The 22,346-nt window shown below is 36.6% G+C and overlaps 1 protein-coding gene across 4 annotated transcripts in view; it reads right to left on the reverse strand.

Annotated features, from left to right (window-relative positions):
* Positions 1 to 22,346, reverse strand: part of GSK3B (glycogen synthase kinase 3 beta) — a 261,869-nt gene that overhangs the window by 13,560 nt on the left and 225,963 nt on the right. For all 4 annotated transcript variants that reach the window (XM_023214262.3, XM_023214255.3, XM_023214246.3 and 1 more), the window contains one exon: positions 8,623 to 8,721. In XM_023214262.3, coding sequence (XP_023070030.1) covers positions 8,623 to 8,721 — 99 coding nt within the window. The remainder of the gene's footprint in view (positions 1 to 8,622; positions 8,722 to 22,346) is intronic.

Below are 22,346 nucleotides of genomic sequence, written 5' to 3' on the forward strand. Positions count from 1 at the left end.
TCTGGTGAGAATAATGACTAAGCTGGTTTGATTTTAGGTATCTATATACAAACTCACAAAGTGAACCTGAAACTCTAACATGGGGTAGATATAATCTCAGTGTCAGTGAATTTGTCAAAATGGTATAGTTCAAAATGGAAGTCTGTATTTCAGATGCAGAGCCAACAGGAGGAAACGGATGCAGCATTGTACCTAAAAGAGATGCACATATTAATTGGCTATCAAGTTGGTAACACCTAAAAATGTATATGTGCACACAGGCACACTGTACTTCCCCTACTCCCACTCTATGAGGAAATGGGGCAATGGGGAAATAGAAAAGTACCTGTATTGACAGTGGGGAGTATGAACTGACAGCGGGACAAGCTTTCGGAAAGCAATTTGACATTAAACTTTAAAATTCTTTATACTTTTTGACTCTACTTCTAAAAATTTAGAAGAACAAGTACAGCTTTATGCAAAGATATCTTCAAAGCATTTTTCAGAACAACAAAAACAAAAAACCCCATCTTCAACACAAACCAAATGTCCAAGAATAATCAGTTAATTATGGTATAGCCTTAGGATATCGGCTGAAGACTATAGTCATACACCTTCACCCTCTAAATAGCCTAAGCCCATTTTTTAAAAAAGCATGTCTCTCTGCCCATTCATATACAGACTAAAACATAATGTTATGTGTGATTATCTTTGAAAGTAGAATAGAGGTAATTTTTATTTCCTAAAATAACTATACACTATTATGTTCCTGACAGACAAAAATGCCTGCTTTTTTTTTTTTTTTTTTTTTAAAGTTGCAGACTTTTATGAAATTTAACATCTATTTGGGTTAAGATAAAGAGAAAACAGGAAGAACTTTACAAAGAAAACCAACAGGGCATGCGCTGCAGCTTCTACATTAGACAGAATATGAATACAGCTTTCCCAATGTACACTGTAAAACTGGCCCAAAGGCCAGGAATAATATTAATAGTACTTGGGGAAAGGATGAGGGAGGGTAACTCTCATTTTAGAAAAGCAAGCATCTAATAAACTGACAATTTGCTTAACATTTCACCTCTCAAAAACAGTAGAAACAAACAATGAGAGAAATCATTCTGTGCTTAATTCTTCCCAACTAAAAAGAATTGGCTAGTATGTAGGTAACAGGAATTCTGAGGTGAAAATAATTGTAATTGTAAGACAAAGGGACAACTAGCCATAGCAAAAACTGAACCAGATTTTAGCCAGATGAATTTTTAGAAGTTTGAAGAACAAATAGGTATGATTCGGTGCTAAAGTCTTCAAAAGAGGCTAACAACTAACAAGAAATAGAAAAGTATGAACAAAACTTTGATCAAGTAATTGCAATAATCTCAACGCAAATAAAGTAACAGCAAGAGCTTTTCAAACCAAGATGAAGACAAGTTAAGTTGGCTCACCACGTACAATGACCTCATCCAAATGTTATCATGATTCCCCATTCTGTTAGAGGGTTTTCAACTTGAAAAGATGTAACAAAAATCCTAATAAATAAAATGTGCCTCAAGGAAGGTAAGGGCAATGTATACATTTTAAATGTCTTTAAACTCACAATCTATAGTCCAAGAAACAAATCTAAAATGGATTACAGAAACTCACAGCTTACAGATATTTAGGCACTAGAAATTTCCCCAAGTCTTAAAAACAACGGTTTGATTTCCATCTTTGATATGGTTACTTTTTTTTTTTTAATGGAAAAAAGCTGAAAGTTTTCTTAAAAGAAAGAAGCATTTTACAAAGTGTCTTTTTTACAACCTCCTCATACAAATGAGTATTTTAAAGGTTGGTCTGTAGTTAAGCAAACAAGAGGAATGACCAGTCACTAAGAGGAATGACCAATCAACTAAGAGACCACCAGAAGAATAATTTCTAGGAAACCCAGTCCAGTTCCAATTAATTTATCAGTAACTTGAATAAAGGCAAAACATTTCTAGTGGGCTCTGCCTTGTCCTGTTTGATATGTTTTATTAGTTGCTTGGATAGAGGTAAAAAACTGACATGTTTATGAAATGTACAGATGACATACAATTGTGTAGAAAATCCAACACCCTAATACTTTAGAACAAATCCAGGATTAGGAGTTAAAGCTGTCATTAGTATGGAGGGCAAGTTAGCTATCATTAACATTTGAAGGACCTTTACATGGATCTGGATGGTTCTGTTATAATTTCACAGTAGAATCACTGACTGGAAGAAGTCAGAAATAAATTTCAGGGTGAAAAAAGGATAAACTTTTCTAATAGAGTGATGCAAAGATAAAAAGGTGTTCATTCTTGCAGTAATGTCTATTACTGAATATACATAACCATGGGATAGATGACCACTTCCCAGTAGATAATGAGGGGTGGACTGAAATCAGTGGTTTTTAACAGCAGAACCATTGCATTTAAAGAAATTTTATGCAGATGACCAATATACCAAACAGATAAACACAGAAAACTGCTCTAGTTGAAATTCCCTAAAACATCTCACATTCAACTCATCTGAGCAGATGATCTCTAAAACAGTTTGTATTTGATTAAGAAAACAGTAATGTCTTGAGATTTATTACTTTAGATGTTCCAGATGCATGGTCTCCTAAATGGAGTGAATGAGTTGACGGGGCATACAAAGAAAATAAGACATATATATTATATATTATATATTATATATTTTATATATACAAATGTTGAACATTTCCTATGTTGACCATTCATACATATATATTTTATTATATATGTTATTTATATATACAAAATATATATATATTTTTTTCAGTCAACATAAAAAATTATACTATGAATTTTGGCTGGCCACAGTGGCTCACTCCTGTAATCCCAGCACTTTGGGAGGCCAAGGCGGCCCGATTACTTGAGGCCAGGAGTTCGAGACCAGCCTGGCCAACAAAGGGAAATCCCGTCTGTACTAAAATTACAAAAAATTAGCCAGGTATGGTGGTGCGCACCTGTAATCCCAGCTACTTGGGAGGCTGAGGCATGAGAATCACTTGAACCCAGGAGTTAGAGGTTGAGTGAACTGAGATCACGCCACTGTACTCCAGTCTGGGCGACAGAGTAAGATTCTGTCTCAAAAAAAACAAAAAACAAAAAAAAAACCACACACACACCAAAGAAATTATACTTGAAGAATTGAGAGTAGTATGCGTAATTTTCAAGAGATTCTCATGTCAATCAGAGCCATGATTAACAATAATGTCTCCAGATACTAAAGCATTTTAAAAACAACTTATAAAGAATTTTTTTTGGAAAAAAAAGTCAACATTCATACCCACTAATTTAGCACAACAGTTTACAGTTTTGTGTATTTCTATCTAGTCCCTATTCACATAAAAATAAACATTTTGACAACAGTAACCAACAAGATTCATGAGATTTTAAAATTTTCTCTACATAAATTAGGATGAGTATTTCACGAATGTCCATAAACTTCATGAACATTGTTTTTTATGGCTACATAAAAATGGAGATTCCGTAATGTATTAAAACAATTTCCTACTGTTGACCATTCAGGTTACATTGGCTCTCCTTTTTGTTATATATTAATACATAACTTTTATTATATAATTTATTATTATATATATTATGTGATTCCTCTGTCTGTACATGGTAGCCTTTTTCTTTCCAAAATATTTATCCTGAAGTTAAAAATCCCTAAAGTGGAATTACTGAACTAAAAAGTCTGAATTCTGACAGCTCTTGTTTTATACTGTAATACTTTACCACAAGTTTTTATCAGCTCACATACAGTTGCAGAACACAACAAAAGCAAAGTTGAAACATGGGCAAAAATAGTTCCCTCAGTGTTAATGTCCTCAAACTTAATACTGGCACCATCTTTACCATTTTCAAAGAAGGTGAGAAAGAATTGTGATATTTTGTTGTACTAGTCAAAGTTTGTTGGTGATGACAGAGAATAATTATATATTCCCAGAATTAGGATGGTATGATTTTAGGCCACAATCTGGGTATGAAAATGTCTATCTTCCCTTTTTTTTTTTTTTTTTGAGATAAGAGTCTCACTTTGTTGCCCAGGCTGGAGTGCTGGGGTGCAGTGGCACGATCTCGACTCACTGCGAGCTCTGCCTCTCGGGTTCACGCCCTTCTCCTGCTTCAGCCTCCCAAGTAGCTGGGACTACAGGCGACTGCCACCATGCCCGGCTAATTTTTGCATTTTTTAGTAGAGACTGGGTTTCACCGTGTTAGCCAGGATGGTCTTGATCTCCTGACTTTGTGATCTGCCCGCCTCGGCCTCCCAGAGTGCTGGGATTACAGGCGTGAGCCACCGCACCCGGCCGAAAATATCTATTTTCTTTTGCTTTTTTTCAGAAGCAGCAATACAGAGAATTAGATTTCAGCCTATAATGTATTTAAAATATAATAAGACTTAAATATCTGAAAGCCATTTAACAGCTTTGGCTAACAACAGTAACTGACTAAAATCTGAAGCTTATTTCACCATAATATAGTCAGTATCATGGCTGATGGCATCTTTGTCAATCTGCTTTGTTTTTCTGCTTTTATTCCACATACTTTAGTTTTGTTTCCAGATCTACACAAATGTCAGAAAACTCCATTCTTGTTTAAGCCAGCTATAAGCAACACAAAAAGTGCCCCAAGCAGTTTATCCAGAAGCCTCTGTATTCCGATGATCTTGCTCTAGACACAAATATACTCGACAGAACCTCAATTGCAACGATGCTGAGCAACAATAGGAATGGTATTTTAACAGATCAGATGATAATTCAGTTATGGTACTCTTTTGAATTTGTATTTTAGTGATGTAAGGTCATTTTTAGATGATTTGCAGGCACATTCTCAGGCTATTGAAAACAGGTTAAGTATTATTTTGCTTCTTGTTGATATGACTGTTATAAACTAAAAGTAGCTCCACCTCTAAAATATGAATCATTTTGATGTTATGTGCTCCATTACACTGATTTAAATCAAGTATGACAACTAGTTTAGTTACTTAGGGGTTCATATTGTAATTAATTCTCCCCAGGTTATTTGGGGTACATTACCGTGATGATGTAGCTTAGGTGGGTGATTAGAAATTATTTGAAAATTTAAATTTGAAATATTTCCAGGTTCAGATATTCAAACTCTAGAACTTTATAGCTTAACAGTTTATTTATTTATTTATTTTGGACTCTGGTGCAGATCCTGAAATGCTTTGTGAGGAAAGCTTTGGCTATGTATGTAGCTTAGCAGTCCTTCACTCTGTCTAGATAGTGTGGAGAGATGCATGTCCATTTATCCAGGAAAAAAAAAGTCATAGATTCTTTTGTCATAGAGGATGGATGTCAATCCTGCCCTCCACATGGCTTTTTTAAAAAAAACATGTCTGATGTGTCCTTACTTTGCAAAAACAGTAATAAAAATAGCAATAGCAGTTTCCTTTCACTGAGAGCCTACTGTAAGGGCACGCAAAATGCTAATACGCACTCTGAACACTTTATATCTTACTTCTTACAACTCTATGTAGTGGATATTTATTATCCCTGCTTTTGGATAAGGAAACCAAATCTAAGAGAAACAGAGGAGATACATACATACATATATATATATATTTTTTTTTTGAGACAAAGTTTTTCTCTTATTGCCCAAGCTGGAGTGCAATGGCACAATCTCGGCTCACTGCAACCTCTGCCTCCCAGGTTCAAGCGATTCTCTTGCCTTAACCTCCTGAGTAGCTGGGATTACAGATATGCGTCACCATGCCCGGCTAATTTTGTATTTTTAGTAGAGACAGGGTATCTCCACATTGGTCAGGCTGGTCTTGAACTCCCAACCTCAGGTGATCCGCCTGCCTCGCCCTCCCGAAGTGCTGGGATTATAGGCGAGAGCCATCGCACCTGGCTGGGGACTTACATATTTTAAGGTCTTACAAAAGAATGTAACTCACACTGACAAATTCTTATTTAAAGTATACATGAATCTTTAACTACAGGCACCCAGAAGGCCAAGCAATCAATCACTTGGTCTAGACCAGCATTTCCTGAGGTATGTTTGGTGACATACTTGGGCCTTCACTACTACAGAGCCATAGAAAACGGTTTAACTATACTGTGGTTAAACTATTTTTGGGTTACAATGAGGGGAACTTTAAAAAAAGTATCTACTTGAAACTCACATTTCTTGTTAAAATGATGACGTTAAGTTCATTTACTCTATCTCTTTCAGCAACAAATCTGAGGCCCTAAAGGAGAAATATTTCTTAAACAGTGGGGCCAGAAACACCGTTTTTTCTAAGACACCAGTGTGCTTTTAATCTAATGAACAATGGAAAATTTTAACAGAATTATAACACTTCTTTATTTACTTTAGCTCAGACCAATATCTGAAATATCCTCTTTGGTAATTATTAAGGTACTCAAAACATGCATTTCTCTAAACTAATTTTAGCTCTGACCTCAGCTTACCATTCCTCTATTAACTTCCCCATACCCCAATTCAACTTTGGAGTAAACTCTCAGAGTCAAAGTTCAATGTCAGTTTCTATTCTTATGCTGAAATCTGATTTCTATAGCTGTAAAAATATACACATGCAAATTATTATTATTATTTTGCGGTTTGCTGTAACCTGTATCAAAACAACATGAAAATCAGGTTATACTAGGCTCCTACTAAGCAGACAATTGGCTCAAAAACATAAGTCACAATCATTAATTAGTTTGGTATCCTGCATTAAGAAAGTTAGTTTAAACTGCTCAAAACCTACTCATTTTTATACACTGTGTAAAGCCATTCTAAGTACAACTGTGGAAATGAGCTCAATAAAATAAGTAAATGTGTTAGTTCAGGGTTAGGGCCTTTTTCATATTGTAAACAATTAATGTAACCTGGGCCAGTATTAAATTTGTTAATGGCTCATAGCAATTCTGTCTTGATTCTAAATAGGTCATACTTTAAAAAAATATTTTTACCTTAAACACTTTAAAGCAGATTTCAGCACACTTTCTCAATCTGTAAAATGGAGTGGCAATGCTGTCTTAAAGTACAGACAAATAAAGACAAGTAAAGACAAATGTCGTCCTAAAGTAATTGCCACTCCATTTTACAGACTGGGAAAATGAGTAAGACACTAATAAAACTAATAAAGTTCAAATTACTTTCTCAAGGTAGCATGTGCTGATAAACTTGGAACAAGAAAAGAGACCTTTCTTTCCAGACTTTTCCTGAACATGAACTAGAATGTTTTAAATCTTTATTAGCAACATTTTAAATGATTAAGATTAGACAGAAACACCACCATATCAAACAGGACATGGGTTTTGACCTTACTGTCTAATGATAAGAACTAGTAATGAAAGATTTTCTCTCCTGCAGCATAAATACCCTTAGGCAAAAATGGATCTGATCCAACTTAGTTCAAGACTATTTAAAGAAAATGAAGTCAGCTCCTGCCATTAGCTTTTTGGACAGAGAGAGAGAAAATAAAGGTGCTAAATTCTGAGCCCCTAATTGTGCTACCTATTATGTTTCTAATTTTTAAAAGCTTTTAAGTTTTAAAAGCATCCAGTCATTATTTGGAAGAACTTCACTTCACTCTTAAGGGTTGGATATTTTCAGAATATCTGCAAGGACACCGATTCTCACTAAATCAGGCCTCACCATTAGCTGGCTTCAGGCCCACAGTACACCCTAGCTCTAATCCGTGAATAATTTTTTTTTTTTGGTATATAAGAGTCTCGTCACATTCTGATCTAAATCTCAGTTAAATGTATTTGCATTGCAGTTTTAGTCCTTTCAAATGATTAAAGAAAATGAATAAATATAAGTATAAACTCATATTTTATACTTTTTGAAAACTTGCCTCTCTAGTATACTACTGTAATTTACATTCGAGGGGGAAAAAAACAAAAGTGAATTATTTTCAGTAACAATATATTTATATGTTTTCAGCTATAAACATCTCATTTGATTTGATTTCCTACTGAAATTACATAAAAACCGTTAACTTTAAAAATTTTTTAAATTTATTTTTATTTTTTAGATGGGGTCTCACTATGCTGTCCAGGCTGATCTTGAACTCCTGGCCTCAAGTGATCCTCTTGCTAAGATGACAGAATTTAACATCATTATCAGAAGATATTTATATCTTATATATAAGGTCCTGGTGGGTACTTTTGTTTTACGCTTTTTGGAAATAAAGCAAAAAGTTTTATTCAGGTTTACTCATTTGGCTGTGCTGTTTTTGATACATAAAAGGTATTAAATGTTCATACTCATCAAATGAAATGAAAGGTAATCATGTCTTTTGAAAAACAATTTTTTTTTTTTGAGAGTCTTTCTCCATCACCCAGGCTGGAGTGCAGTGGCACGAACTCAGCTCAATGTAACCTCTGCCTCCCAGTTTCAAGCAATTCTCCTGTCTCAGCCTCCCCAGAAGCTGGGATTACAGGCACCTGCCACCACACCTAGCTAATTTTTTATTTTTAGTAGAGAGGAGGTTTCACACCTTGTTGGTCAGGCTGGTCTCAAACTCCTGACCTCAGGTGATCCACCCACCACGGCCTCCCAAAATGCTGGGATTACACGTGTGAGCCACTGCGCCCAGCCCAGAATATGTTTTTATAGAAGAGACTTAGAACATTCTTACCTGAGGCTGCTGTGGCATTTGTGGGGGTTGAAGCAGCTGCTTGAATCCGAGCATGAGGAGGAATAAGGATGGTAGCCAGAGTTGGATTACTTGACAGTTCTATAGAAGGTTAAGACACAAATGTTAGAGTCCACTCTTAACTTTGTATGCAAAACTATTTTATTGGTAAGAGTGAAAATAAGATTCTGCATTAAACTACCAGTTTAGGCCGGGCACGGTGGCTCACACCTGTAATCCCAGCACTTTGGGAGGCCAAGGTGGGTGAATCACCTGAGGTCAGGAGTTCGAGACCAGCCTGGCCAACATGGTGAAACTCTGTCTCTACTAAAAATACAAAAATTAGGGGATCAATGCAACAAGAAGAGCTAACTATCTTAAATATATATGCACCCAATACAGGAGCATCCAGATTCACAAAGGAAGTTCTTAGAGATCTACAAAGAGACTTGGACTCCCACACAAAAACAGTGGGAAACTTTAACACCACACTGTCAGTATTACACAGATCAATGAAACAGAAGAGTAACAAGGATATTCGGGACTTGAACTCAGCTCTGGACAAGTTCTGTAGATAGACATCTACACTCCTCAGCAAATGCAAAAGAACAGAAATCATAACAAACAGTCTCTCAGACCACAGTGAATCAAATTAGAACTCAGGATTAAGACATTCACTCAAAACCGCACAACTACATGGAAACTGAACAACCTGCTCCTGAATGACTACTGGGTAAATAACAAAATGAAGGCAGAAATAAGTAAGTTCTTCGAAAACAAGGAGAACAAAGATACAACACACTGGAATCTCTGGGACACAGCTAAAGCAGTGTTTAGAGGGAAGTTTATAGCACTAAATAAATGCCCACAGGAGAAAGCAGGAAGGATGTAAAAATTGACACCCTAACATCGCAATTAAAAGAACCAGAGAAGGAAGAGCAAACAAATTCAAGCCAGCACAAGACAAGAAATAACTAAGATCAGAGCAGAATAGGAGATACAGACACACACACAAAAAAAACCCTTAAAAAAAAAAAATCAATGAATCTAGGAGTTTTTTGAAAAGATTAACAAAATAGATAGACTGCTAGCCAGATTAATAAAGAAGAAAAGAGAGAAGAATCAAATAGATACAATAAAAAATGATAAAGGGGAGATCACCACCGATCCCACAGAAACACAAACTACCATCAGAGAATACTATAAACACCTCTACACAAATAAACTAGAAAATCTAGAAGAAATGGATAAACTCCTGGACACATACACCCTCCCAAGACTAAACCAGGAAGAAGTTGAATCTCTGAATAGACCAATGGCAGTAATTAACAGTCCACCAACAACAAAAGTCCAGGACCAGACGGATTCACAGTTGAATTCTAGCAGAGGTACAAAGAGGAGCTGGTACCATTCCTTCTGAAACTATTCCAACCAATAGAAAAAGAGGGAATCCTCCCTAACTCATTTTATGAGGCCAGCATCATCCTGATAACAAAACCTGGCAGAGACACAACAAAGAAAGAAAATTTCAGGCCAGTATCTCTGATGAACATCGACGCAAAAATTCTCAATAAAATACTGGCAAACTGAATCCAGCAGCACATTAAAAAGCATATCCACCACGATCAAGTCGGCTTCATCCCTGGGATGCAAGGCTGGTTCAACACATGCAAATCAATAAACGTAATTCATCACGTAAACAGAACTAATGACAAAAACCACATGATTATCTCAATAGATGCAGCAAAGGCCTTCGATAAAACTCAACAGCCTTTCATGCTAAAAACACTCAATAAACTAGGTATTGATGGAACATATCTCAAAACAGTAAGAGCTATTTATGACAAACCCACAGCCAATATTGTACTGAATGGGCAAAAGCTGGAAGCATTCCCTTTGAAAATCAGCACAAAACCGGGGTGCCCTCTCTTACCACTCCTATTCAACATAGTACTGGAAGTTCTGGCCAGGGCAATCAGGCAAGAGAAAGAAATAAAGCATATTCAAATAGGAAGAGAGGAAGTCAAATTATCTGTTTGCAGATGACATGATTGTCTATTTAGAAAACCCCATTATCTCAGCCCAAAATCTCCTTAAGCTGATAAGCAACTTCAGCAAAGTCTCAGGATACAAAATCAAAGACAAAAATCACAAACATTCCTACACACTAATAATAGACAAACAGCCAAATCATGAGCAAACTCTCATTCACAATTGCTACAAAAAGAATAAAATACCTAGGAATATAACTTACAAGGGATGTGAAGGACGTCTTCAAGGAGGACTACAAACCACTGTTCAAGGAAATAAGAGAGGACACAAACAAATGGAAAAACATTCCATGCTAATGGATAGGAAGAATTAATATAGTGAAAATGGCCATATTGCCCAAAGTAATTTATAGATTATTCAATGCTATTCCCATCAAACTACCACTGACTTTCTTCGCAGAATTCGAAAAAACTACTTTAAATTTCATATGGAACCAAAAAAGAGCCCGTATAGCCAAGACAATCCTAAGCAAAAACAACAAAGCTGAAGGCAGCACGACCTGACTTCGAACTATACTACAAGGTTACAGTAACCAAAACAGCATGGTATTGGTACCAAAACAGAGGTATAGACCAATGGAACAGAACAGAGTCCTCAGAAATAACACCATACATCTGCAACCATTTGATCTTTGACAAACCTGACAAAAACAAGAAATGGGAAAAGGATTCCCTATTTAATAAATGGTGCTGGGAAAACTGGCTAGCCATATGTAGAAGACCATTAAACTATACCTTATACCTGAACCCCTTCCTTATACCTTATACAAAAATTAACTCAAGATGGATTAGAGACTTAAATATTAGACCTAAAACCACAAAAACTCTAGAAGAAAACCTAGGCAATACCATTCAGGACTTGGGCAAGGGCAAAGAATTCATGACTAAAACACCAAAAGTAATGGCAACAAAAGCCAAAATGAACAAATGGGATCTAATTAAAATAACAGGCTTCTGCACAGCAAAAGAAACTATTATCAGAACAGGCAACCTACAGAATAAGAAAAATTTTTGCCATCCATCTGACAAAGGGCTAATATCAAGAATCTACAAGCAACTTAAACAAATTTACAAGAAAAAAAACCCCATCAAAAAGTGGGCGAAAGATACGAACAGACATTTTTCAAAAGAAGACATGTGGCCAACAAACATATGAAAAAAAGTTCATCATCACTGATTATTAGAGAAACTCAAATCAAAACCACGATGAGAAACCATCTCACACTATTTAGAACGGCGATCATTAAAAAGTCAGGAAACAACAGATGCTGGAGAGGATGTGGAGAAATAGGAACGCTTTTACACTGTTGGTGGGAGTGTAAATTAGTTTAACAATTGTGGAAGATAGTGTGGCGATACCTCAAGGATCTAGAACTTGAAATACCATTTGACCCAGCAATCCCATTACTGAGTATATACCCAAAGAATTATAAATCATTCTACTATAAAGACACATGCATACATACGTTTATTGCAGCAAAGACTTGGAAGCAACCCAAATGCCCATCAATGTATTAGAATGGATAAAGTAAATGTGGCCCACATACATCATGGAATATTATGCAGCCATAAAAAAAGAATGAGTTCATGTCCTTTGCAGGGACATGGATGAAGCTGGAAACCATCATTCTCAGCAAACAAACATAGGAACACAAAACCAAGCACCGCATGTTCTCACTCATAAGTGGCAGTTGAACAATGAGAACACATAGGCACAGGGAGGGGAACATCACATACCAGGGCCTGATGGGGGGTAGGGGGCAAGGGGAGGGATAGCATTAGGAGAAATACCTAACGTAGACGATGGATTGATGGGTGCAGCAAATCACTATGGCACATGTATACCTAGGTAACCAACCTGCACCTTCTCCACATGTATCCCAGAACTTAAAAGTATAATAATAATCATTAAAAAAAGAATAGGTTTTTTTAAAAATACAAAAATTAGCCTGGCGTGGTGGCACACACCTGTGATCTCAGCTACTCGGGAGGCTGAGGCAGGAGAATCACTTGAACTCGCGAGGCAGAGGTTGCAGTGAGCCAAGACCGTGCCATTGCACTTCAGCCTGGGCGACAAGAGCGAAACTCCGTCTCAAAAACAAAACAAAACAAAAGAAAACAAAACCAAACCAAACCAAACCACAAACAAAACCCTACCAGTTTTAACAGGGGGAAAAAAAACCCACATGACAAACCTGTATCTCAAATTAGCTAAATGAGTTAGTGATCAACTTACAGAAAAAGCCCACAGAAGTACTGTGATGTATAACAAAGGCATTATCTGCTAAAATTATGTCTGAAAACTAAAAATATCTTGGGGAAAGATGTGGCCAAAGTTTTGGAGTAGGTATATTAATAAGACATATCTGCATCTTTCATTGATGTAAATATATTATGTCTTCCTCTCCTACTCTGGCAATATTTGACTACAGGAAATACTGTACAAACATATTCTTTATGTTTTTAAATGGTGGTGGTGTCATAGCAAAGAGAATATGAATGAGAATGTGTGTCTGTATGTGTATGTACGTACAACTGGATGTACTGACCAACCTATCCAGCTGTTTATGAGCCAAGGGCAGATAAGACTTATCTAGACACTAGTGGAAAAAGGATTTGAGAAACATCTGTTTAAAGTATCACTGCTTTTACTAAAACTGAAAATGTCTTTATCCAATTCTTTACTCAGTAAGATTATTTTTGTTACTTTTTACAAGTTTGAAATAGGCTTTTTATCTGCATGGGGGAAGCTGTCTCTGTCAACCGTACTTCTTTCTCTGAAGAATCAAGTTCTGTAGCAAGTAGTGGTAGCGAGCTTGTACATAAAAGCATTTGTTGTTAGTTTTAGGTAATGTGACTGTTCTCCCAGTTACCTGGGATAACCCTGGTTCATGCTTGTTACTTAAGTATTTAGCCTGTAAGTACTAATTTTCACTCTAATATGTTTCACAGTTTGAAGGAAAAATCATAACCATAACTAGCTACAGGAGGACACTATCCTCTGAGCTACAGCACACACTTTGGCAATTCACAGATATGGCATGAACTTTAAAAAGTTCAAGAAAAGTTTTTTTTTTTTTTTTAAATTAAGGTATAATTTATGTTAACATAAACCATTTAAAAGTGTACAATTCAGCATTTAATACATTTAGTGCATTCGCAATGTTGTATAACCATCACCATCACCTCCAAAACATTTTCATCACCCCAAAGGGAAACCCCAAACTCACAAGCAGTCACTCTACATTAATCCCGTCCTCTAAGCCCCTAGCAAGGGAAATTTTATTTTTAATGTAGTAGTTTTAAAATGTCTTCTGGTGCAAAGCCCCTGCCAATAATATTTATTCAAATTGGTACCTAAATATCTAAATTTTGTACTAATTTACATATTAAATGCTATCAGATTGTGATAAAGAAAAGCAACAAATTGATGCTAAGATTTATTAAAAATGAATGAAAGGAAAAGCTTAAAACTGAGAGACTATTCATTTTCCTTTCCCCTAAAATGAGAAAATTTAGTCCAGCTCATCAAATAGTCTTTCATGGGAAGACAGTTGAAGACTACTGCCCTAATTATCAGGTTCTAGGAGATACTGTTTTCTCACAATCAGACTTGGTAGCTATTTTGGTTCTTGTTAAGGAACAGAAAGCTCCTATGCCATTTTACTTCAAATCAGTTCAATTTTAATCCACAATCTTATATGCAGGAGAGTAAAATACTTTCTAGCAATTGTGATGGCTGAAAACTTTATGGCTCCAGGTACAAAAAAGTATTAATATGTGGTTTTTATTCTAAAGAAATTCAGATTTACCCTTCTCAACTAAAATCACCTAAAATAGAAAGGCTTCTTTAAAATCCATCCATCCATCAACCCACCCACATACTCATCCATCCACCTAACAATATTGAACATGAAGTACGTAAGGTCCCAGGATAGGGAGATAAAAAGATAACTGTCCTTTGTCTGATCAACAGAAACTGACAAGAACAACTGAAAAAACAATCTGGCAAGAAAGGCAACCACTTAGGACAGTGGCACTGTCAAATGAAAACATCTCGATAATCATGTGCCCCATACCTAAAATAAAATCTAACAATGAAAAGAGGACCAGAGTTTTTAGTAAGACATTTTGACAAAGCTGTTAAAAATAATCTATGAAATAAACGGAGTATCAGGGGTCTGTGGTCCCTCTCCTTATGGCCCATCCTGCCCATTGTCTCCCATATATTTACTCTCTCTTACCACATCACCTATCCTTCTGTGTATCTGAATGCCCAGTTGAAGGCCATAGCAGTTTTGTTTCTTAGTCTGGACAAGAATATGTAATGTATAGTCAGTTATCCCTTGGTATCCTGGGGGCCTGGTACCAAGACCCTCCTCAGATACCCAAATCCAAAGATGCTCAAGTCCCTTGCATAAAATGGAGTAGTATTTATAGGCAATCTACACAGAGCCTCTTATATACTTTACTTTTTTATTTTTTACTTTATATTTTGGACAGACTCGCTCTGTTGCCCAGGTTGGAGTGCAGTGATGTGATCTCGGCTCACTGCAACCTCTGCCTCCTGGGTTCATGTGATTCTCGTGCCTAAGCCTCTCACATACTTTAAATCATCTACTAGATTACTTATAATACCTAATACAATGTAAATACTACGTAAATAGTTTTATAGATGTAAATCTATAGATGTATGCATGTAAACAGACTGTCATTTTGGCCTTAGATAAGGAGAGAGGGGTAACTAATGATGGGTAAGGGGGAAAGAACTGAAGAAATTAAGAAGACAAGAAATGGAAAAGATCTGGGATCGCAGAGGCTTTGCCACACCCAAAGACACAGAGTGTGGGTGAGGGTGGGGTCCAAGATGTGAATGGGGGTACTTTATAAACCTTTTTCAAGCAAACATCCTAAAAGTTAAGAATTCTAAAATGAACAGTCACTACTACTTCTACATAGTTCCAACTTTGACACCCCATTGTTGTTCTTTTCCTTAATTACAGGCAATCTTTAAGATCCATTGCTTTCATCTGTTCAGTCTTCTCTACTTCAAAGAAGTTGTTAACTGTTACTTACATCTTAAGCCTCCTTGCACTCTTGCTATAGTCCTATTCTTGCCACTCTAAGTCCACACTTTTTATGAGGACAGACTATGGGCACTTCTAAGGGCTATCTCAACCAGTTCAAAATGGTTTATTTTTCAATCCCAACCATTACTACCTACTTCCAATCACTTTGTCTACCCATGGCAATGAGTGATAAGGAAATGAAGTCAGTGAGGGTGAATATAAACTGCAGTGAAAGAATAGAAAAAATGGTGGCATTTTGGAGGATAGAAACAGCAAAGCAACAGCACCTGTCAGGATCAGACACAGTGTATGTATTCTTGAAGGCAGAGAAGGAGTGTAGAAGAGATTGAAATTGAAATATAAGGTAATATTTATTTACTAGACATGTGTGCTAAGTTTGAGAGTAGGGGGGTAATTAAGGGAACAGAAAAGTCCATAATGAAGTGGGACAGCTCTGGAAAACTGAGAGGAAAATGAAAAATAGGAAGGATAAAAGATAGACTGTGTTACCTTAAAGACATGGTTTAAAACAAAATGGCAAGAAATTCCAGAAAACTTTAGAAAAATTAATGTGATAAAAATTTCTTCAGCCAACTGAAGATGTCATGAAAACTATTCATCAAAAAGCCACATAGTTTATTAGGGAAAACTACAAATGTTTTGACGGTGCATCAATCATTACGTGTTCCCTAATTAAACATTTTAATGCACAATTTAAACAAAAGCAAAATGAGTTTAAAAATAGATATGAATCAACCAAAAAGTTAATAAAACCCATTTAACTAAATTTTGCTGCATTGTTTTATACTGAAAACCACAGAAGAAAAATTCCCATGAAAAGACAAACTGAATAAACTCAAATATGCCTAATAAAGCAATCTTTTCCAATGGAAAAGTGAAACCTACATCTAGTTGGTAAAACCTGAAATTTCCCTTATAAATTTCTATTCTTCCAAGTACAAGACCCCCAAATTCACTGATAAAATGGGACAGGTAAGAACTTTCCTAGTTTTCTGAGGGGGCAGGTAGGTGGTAGTGGTAATGTGTTAGTACAAACTGTTGTGTGAAAGCTGAGGACAAATTTGAGAGCAGCAATCAATGTGTGAACCTGAGGGAAGAAATCAACCCCTCTACTGACTAGATCTCCTCTTATAGTGATATAACAAAATAACTAGCAGTCATTAGATAAAAGGGAATCTTCCTCCTTTATTAGCTTTGAGGGAGCTCACCCTGCAGATCTCCAAAAAGGAGTCACTAAAATAAGCAAACATTCTTTTTTTTCTACAAGTCGTCTGACCTCCTCATGTGTGTACCAGGCCTCTTATTACATATAATAATTGTCAGTGGTTGTCCATATAGTTAAAAGTGCTATTTCTCTCTATCCACAAAAAGGTTTAAATGACTTAATAATGGAGTGCCCCCATTACATTTGTGTATTTTTTTGGGCAATAATTCAAATGCTAGGATGATGTCCCTTGATCTCACACCTTTCTGAATTCTAATGGTGCTTACTTACTTGTATATATTTCCTTGTAGATGAATGAATAAACCACATCATAACTGCTTCTCTCCTTGGTAACAATTCCAAAGTGCCCAGGAAATTCCTGACCATGTTCCTAATGCTAAACTAACTAGAAAATCAGACAAACAGTAAGCAAATTACAAGGCTTACTCATACTGTTTTGGTAATACTGGTGATGTTTCATGTGAGGACTACATGATATGATACTTGCTGAAAGCCATGACGACTTTGACTGGGAACTTTCCAATTTATACCACTCACCAAAAAATGTCTGAATGCTTTTACTGAACTACACTATAGTACAGGTGTTTTTAGAAGTTATCTAGCAAAGTGTTAATATTTTTAGAGTTCTAGTGATTTACTTGAAAATCTTATATTCAGAACTCTATTCTTTTTTTTTTTTTTTAAGACAGAGTCTCACTCTGTTGCCCAGGCTGGAGTGCAGTGGCGCGATCTTGGTTCACTGCAACCTCTGCCTCCTGGGTTCACGCGATTCTCCTGCCTCAGCCTCCTGAGTAGCTGGGATTACAGGCACCCACCACCATATCTGGCTAACTTTTGTATTTTTAGTAGAGACGGGGTTTCATCATGTTGGTCAGGCTGGTCTCGAACTCTTTACCTCATGTCATCTGCTCACCCTGGTCTCCCAAAGTGTTGGGATTACAGGCGTAAGCCACTGCACCCATCCCAGAACTCTATTCTTAATGAAAGGCAATAAATGAGGCATTACCAAGTTTTTCAAATCCAATTTTAAAAATAAACTTATTGGGCATTTAAAAATAATACTGCTCTTTGCCCACTTTTTGATGGGGTCATTTGATTTTTTTCTTGTAAATTTGTTTAAGTTCATTGTAGATTCTGGATATTAGCCCTTTGTCAGATGGGTAGATTGTAAACATTCTCTCCTATTCGGTATGTTGCCTGTTCACTCTGATGATAGTTTCTTCTGCTGTGCAGAAGCTCTTTAATTAGATCCCATTTGTCAATTTTGGCTTTTGTTGCCATTGCTTTTGGTGTTTTAGTCATAAAGTCCTTGCCCATGCCTACGTCCTGAATGGTATTGCCTAGGTTTTCTTCTAGGGTTTTTATGGTTTTAGGTCTAACATTTAAGTCTTTAATCCATCTTGAATTAATTTTTGTATAAGGTATAAGGAAGGGATCCAGTTTCAGCTTTCTACTTATGGCCATCCAGTTTTCCCAGCACCATTTATTAAATAGGGAATCCTTTCCCTATTTCTTGTTTTTATCAGGTTTGTCAAAGATCAGATGGCTATAGATGTGTGGTATTATTTCTGAGAGCTCTGTTCTGTTCCATTAGTCTATATCTCTGTTTTGGTACCAGTTCAATGCTGTTTTGGTTACTGTAGCCTTGTAGTATAGTTTGAAGTCAGGTAGCGTGATGCCTCCAACTTTGTTCTTTTTGCTTAGGATTGTCTTGGCAATGCGGGCTGTTTTTTGGTTCCATATGAACTTTACAGTAGTTTTTTCCAATTCTGTGAAGAAAGTCATTGGTAGCTTGATGGGGATGGCACTGAACCTATAAATTACCTTGGGCAGTATGGCCATTTTCACAATATTGATTCTTCCTATCTATGAGCATGGTATGTTCTTCCAGTTGTTTGTGTCCTCTTTTATTTCACTGAGCAGTGGTTTGCAGTTCTCCTTGAAGAGGTCCTTCACATCCCTTGTAAGTTGTATTCCTAGGTATTTTATTCTCTTTGTAGCAATTGTGAATGGGAATTCACACATGATTTGGCTCTCTCTCTGTTACTGGTGTAGAGAAATGCTTCTGATTTTTGCACATTGATTTTGTATCCTGAGACTCTGCTGAAATTGCTTATCAGCCTAAGGAGATTTTGGGCTGAGAAAATGGGGTTTTCTAAATACACAATCATGTCATCTGCAAATAGGGACAATTTGACTTTCTCTTTTCCTAATTGAATACCCTTTATTTCTTTCTCCTGCCTGATTGCCCTGGTCAGAACTTCCAACACTATGCTGAATAGGACTGGTGAGAGAGGGCATCCCTGTCTTGTGCCAGTTTTCAAAGGCAATGCTTCCAGTTTTTTCCCATTTGGTATGACGTTGGCTGTGGGTTTGTCATAAATAGCTCTTATTATTTTGAGATACGTCCCATCAATATCTAGTTTATTTAGAGTTTTTAGCATGAAGAGCTGTTAAATTTTGTCGAAGGCCTTTTCTGCATCTACTGAGATAATCATGTGGTTTTTGTCTTTGGTTCTGTTTATATGATAGATTACATTTATTGATTTGCGTATGTTGAACCAGCCTTGCATCCCAGGGATGAAGCCCACTTGATCGTGGTGGATAAGCTTTTTTATGTGCTGATGGATTTGGTTTGCCAGTATTTTATTGAGGATTTTTGCATCGATGTTCATCAGAGATATTGGTCTAAAATTCTCCTTTTTGGTCGTGTCTCTGCCAGGCTTTGGTATCAGGATGATGCTGATCTTATGATTTAGGAAAGATTCTCTTTTTCTATTGATTGGAATAGTTTCAGAGGGAATGGTTCCGGCTCCTCTTTGTACCTCTGGCAGAATTCGGCTATGAATCTGTCTGGTCCTGGACATTTTTTGGTTGGTAGGCTATTAATTATTGCCTCAATTTCACAGCCTGTTATTGGTCTATTCAGGGATTCACCTTCTTCCTGGTTTAGTCTTGGGAGGACTGGAATTTATCCATTTCTTCTAGATTTTCTAGTTTATTTGCGTAGAGGTGTTTACAGTATTCTCTGATCGTAGTCTACTTCTGTGGGATCGGTGGTGCTTTCCCCTTTACCATTTTTTTTTATTGCACCTATTTGATTCTTCTCTCTTTTCTTCATTCGTCTTGCTAACAGTCTATCAATTTTGTTCATCTTTTCAAAAAACCAGCTCCTGGATTCATTGATTTTTTTACGTTTTTTTTTTGTGTGTGTGTCTGTATCTCCTTCAGTTCTGCTCTGATCTTAGTTATTTCTTGCCTTCTGCTAGCTTTTGAATGTGTTTGCTCTTGCTTCTCTAGTTCTTTTAATTGTGATATTAGGGTGTCAATTTCAGATCTTTCTCGCTTTTTCTTGTGGGCATTTAGTGCTATAAGTTTCCCTCTACACACTGCTTTAAATGTGTCTCAGAGATTCTGGTATGTTGTGTCTTTGTTCTCATTGGTTTCAAAGAACATCTTTATTTCTGCCTTCATTTTGTTATGTACCCAGTAGTTATAAGGAAGACATTTATGCAGCCAACAGGAACGTGAAAAAATGCTCTTCATCACTGGCCATCAGAGAAATGCAAATCAAAACCACAATGAGATACCATCTCACACTAGCTAGAATGGTGATCATTAAAAAGTCAGGAAACAACAGGTGCTGGAGAGGATGTGGAGACATAGGAACACTTTTACACTGTTGGTGGGACTGTAAACTAGTTCAACCATTGTGGAAGACAGTGTGGCGATTCCTCAAGGATCTAGAACTAGAAATACCATTTGACCCAGCCATCCCATTACTGGGTATATACCCAAAGAATTTTAAATCATGCTGCTATAAAGACATATGCACACGTATGTTTACTGCGGCACTATTTACAACAGCAAAGACTTGGAACTAACCCAAATGTCCATCAGTGACAGACTGGATTAAGACAATGTGGCACATATACACCATGGAATACTATGTAGCCATAAAAAGGATGAGTTCACGTCCTCTGTAGGAACATGGATGAAGCTGCAAACTATCATTCTGAGCAAACTATCGCAAAGGCAGAAAGCCAAACACCGCATGTTCTCACTCAGGTGGGTACTGAACAATGAGAACACTTGGACACAGGGTGGGGAACATCACACACCAGGGCCTGTTGTGGGTTCAGGGGAGTAGGGAGGGATAGCAGGAGAAATACCTAATGTAAATGACGGGTTAATGGGTGCAGTACACCAACATAGTATATGTATACATATGTAACAAACCTACACGTTGTGCACATGTACCCTAGAACTTAAAGTATAATAATAATAGTAATAATAATAATAATAATCATACTGCTAATATTTTGATTCTGGGGGAACTAGTCTAGATTTTTCTATGTTTATTTATGTCATGCTTTTGTATCTTAATCCAATCGTGGTCTACATGTTTAGCTTCATCATTTTTTCTTTATCTTTCTGGAGTCAATTCATTTTTATAATTAAAATTTTGAAGATGCACATGTCCTTGAATAGCCTTAAATCCAACGATCTCATTTATTTAAATGGGGAAACTCAGGTAGAGAGAGTGTGTTGACCAAAGTCTACAACTATGTAGTTACAGGAAACTAGGCTTTAGGTCTGACTTACTCTTTGCTCCTGCAATGTTGCATTTCTTTATTGTCTTGGTTAGATATCATATACCATCAGTGTTCTGGTCTTCTGGAAGTATATGTGTCCAAACTACACACAGAACTTTCATTGAAGATACTAGTTTTTGATTGATTGTTCCTATACCACGCTACATTTTCCCCAGTAGAGTATGTCCAAAGTAGCAGGGTGGACCAAATAATCTCAGGGAAAACAATAAAAATTCTTATATAAAATACATAATTTAGAGCCTAAAATCTTGAATAGTCACTCATTATTTGTCATTACTGCTGTAGTTACCTGAACTAAATCCTACCTGCCCCCTTTTAGTCCACTCATAAATTTTCTCAAGTTCTCCCTATGGTGTGTCTCCAGTGGTATACCTAGCATTTCACTGCCCAGAAGAGTATAACTGATTACACAGGTATTTTACTCTTCTAGATTACTTAGAAAGTACTGAAGAATAATTCTGACATCAATTCTATTGAGGTGTCCTACATACATCAAGAGTTCCTATTCCAAGTAAATTTATCATGGCTGTGGTAAATAATAAGTCTAAAAACCATTAATACTCACCTCAGAGTTCATAGTAATTTGAGAATAACCTTGGAAGACACAGGAATACCTCGGAGATACTACAGGTTCGGTTTTAGACCACTACAATAAAGTGAGTCATGCAAATGTTTTGGTTTTCCACTGCATATAAGTGATGAGTTTACCCTACACTATAGTCTATTAAGTGGGCAATAAGCATTA

The sequence above is a fragment of the Piliocolobus tephrosceles genome, chromosome 2 (genome assembly GCF_002776525.5).
Source record: "Piliocolobus tephrosceles isolate RC106 chromosome 2, ASM277652v3, whole genome shotgun sequence".
Classification (NCBI taxonomy): domain Eukaryota; kingdom Metazoa; phylum Chordata; class Mammalia; order Primates; family Cercopithecidae; genus Piliocolobus; species Piliocolobus tephrosceles.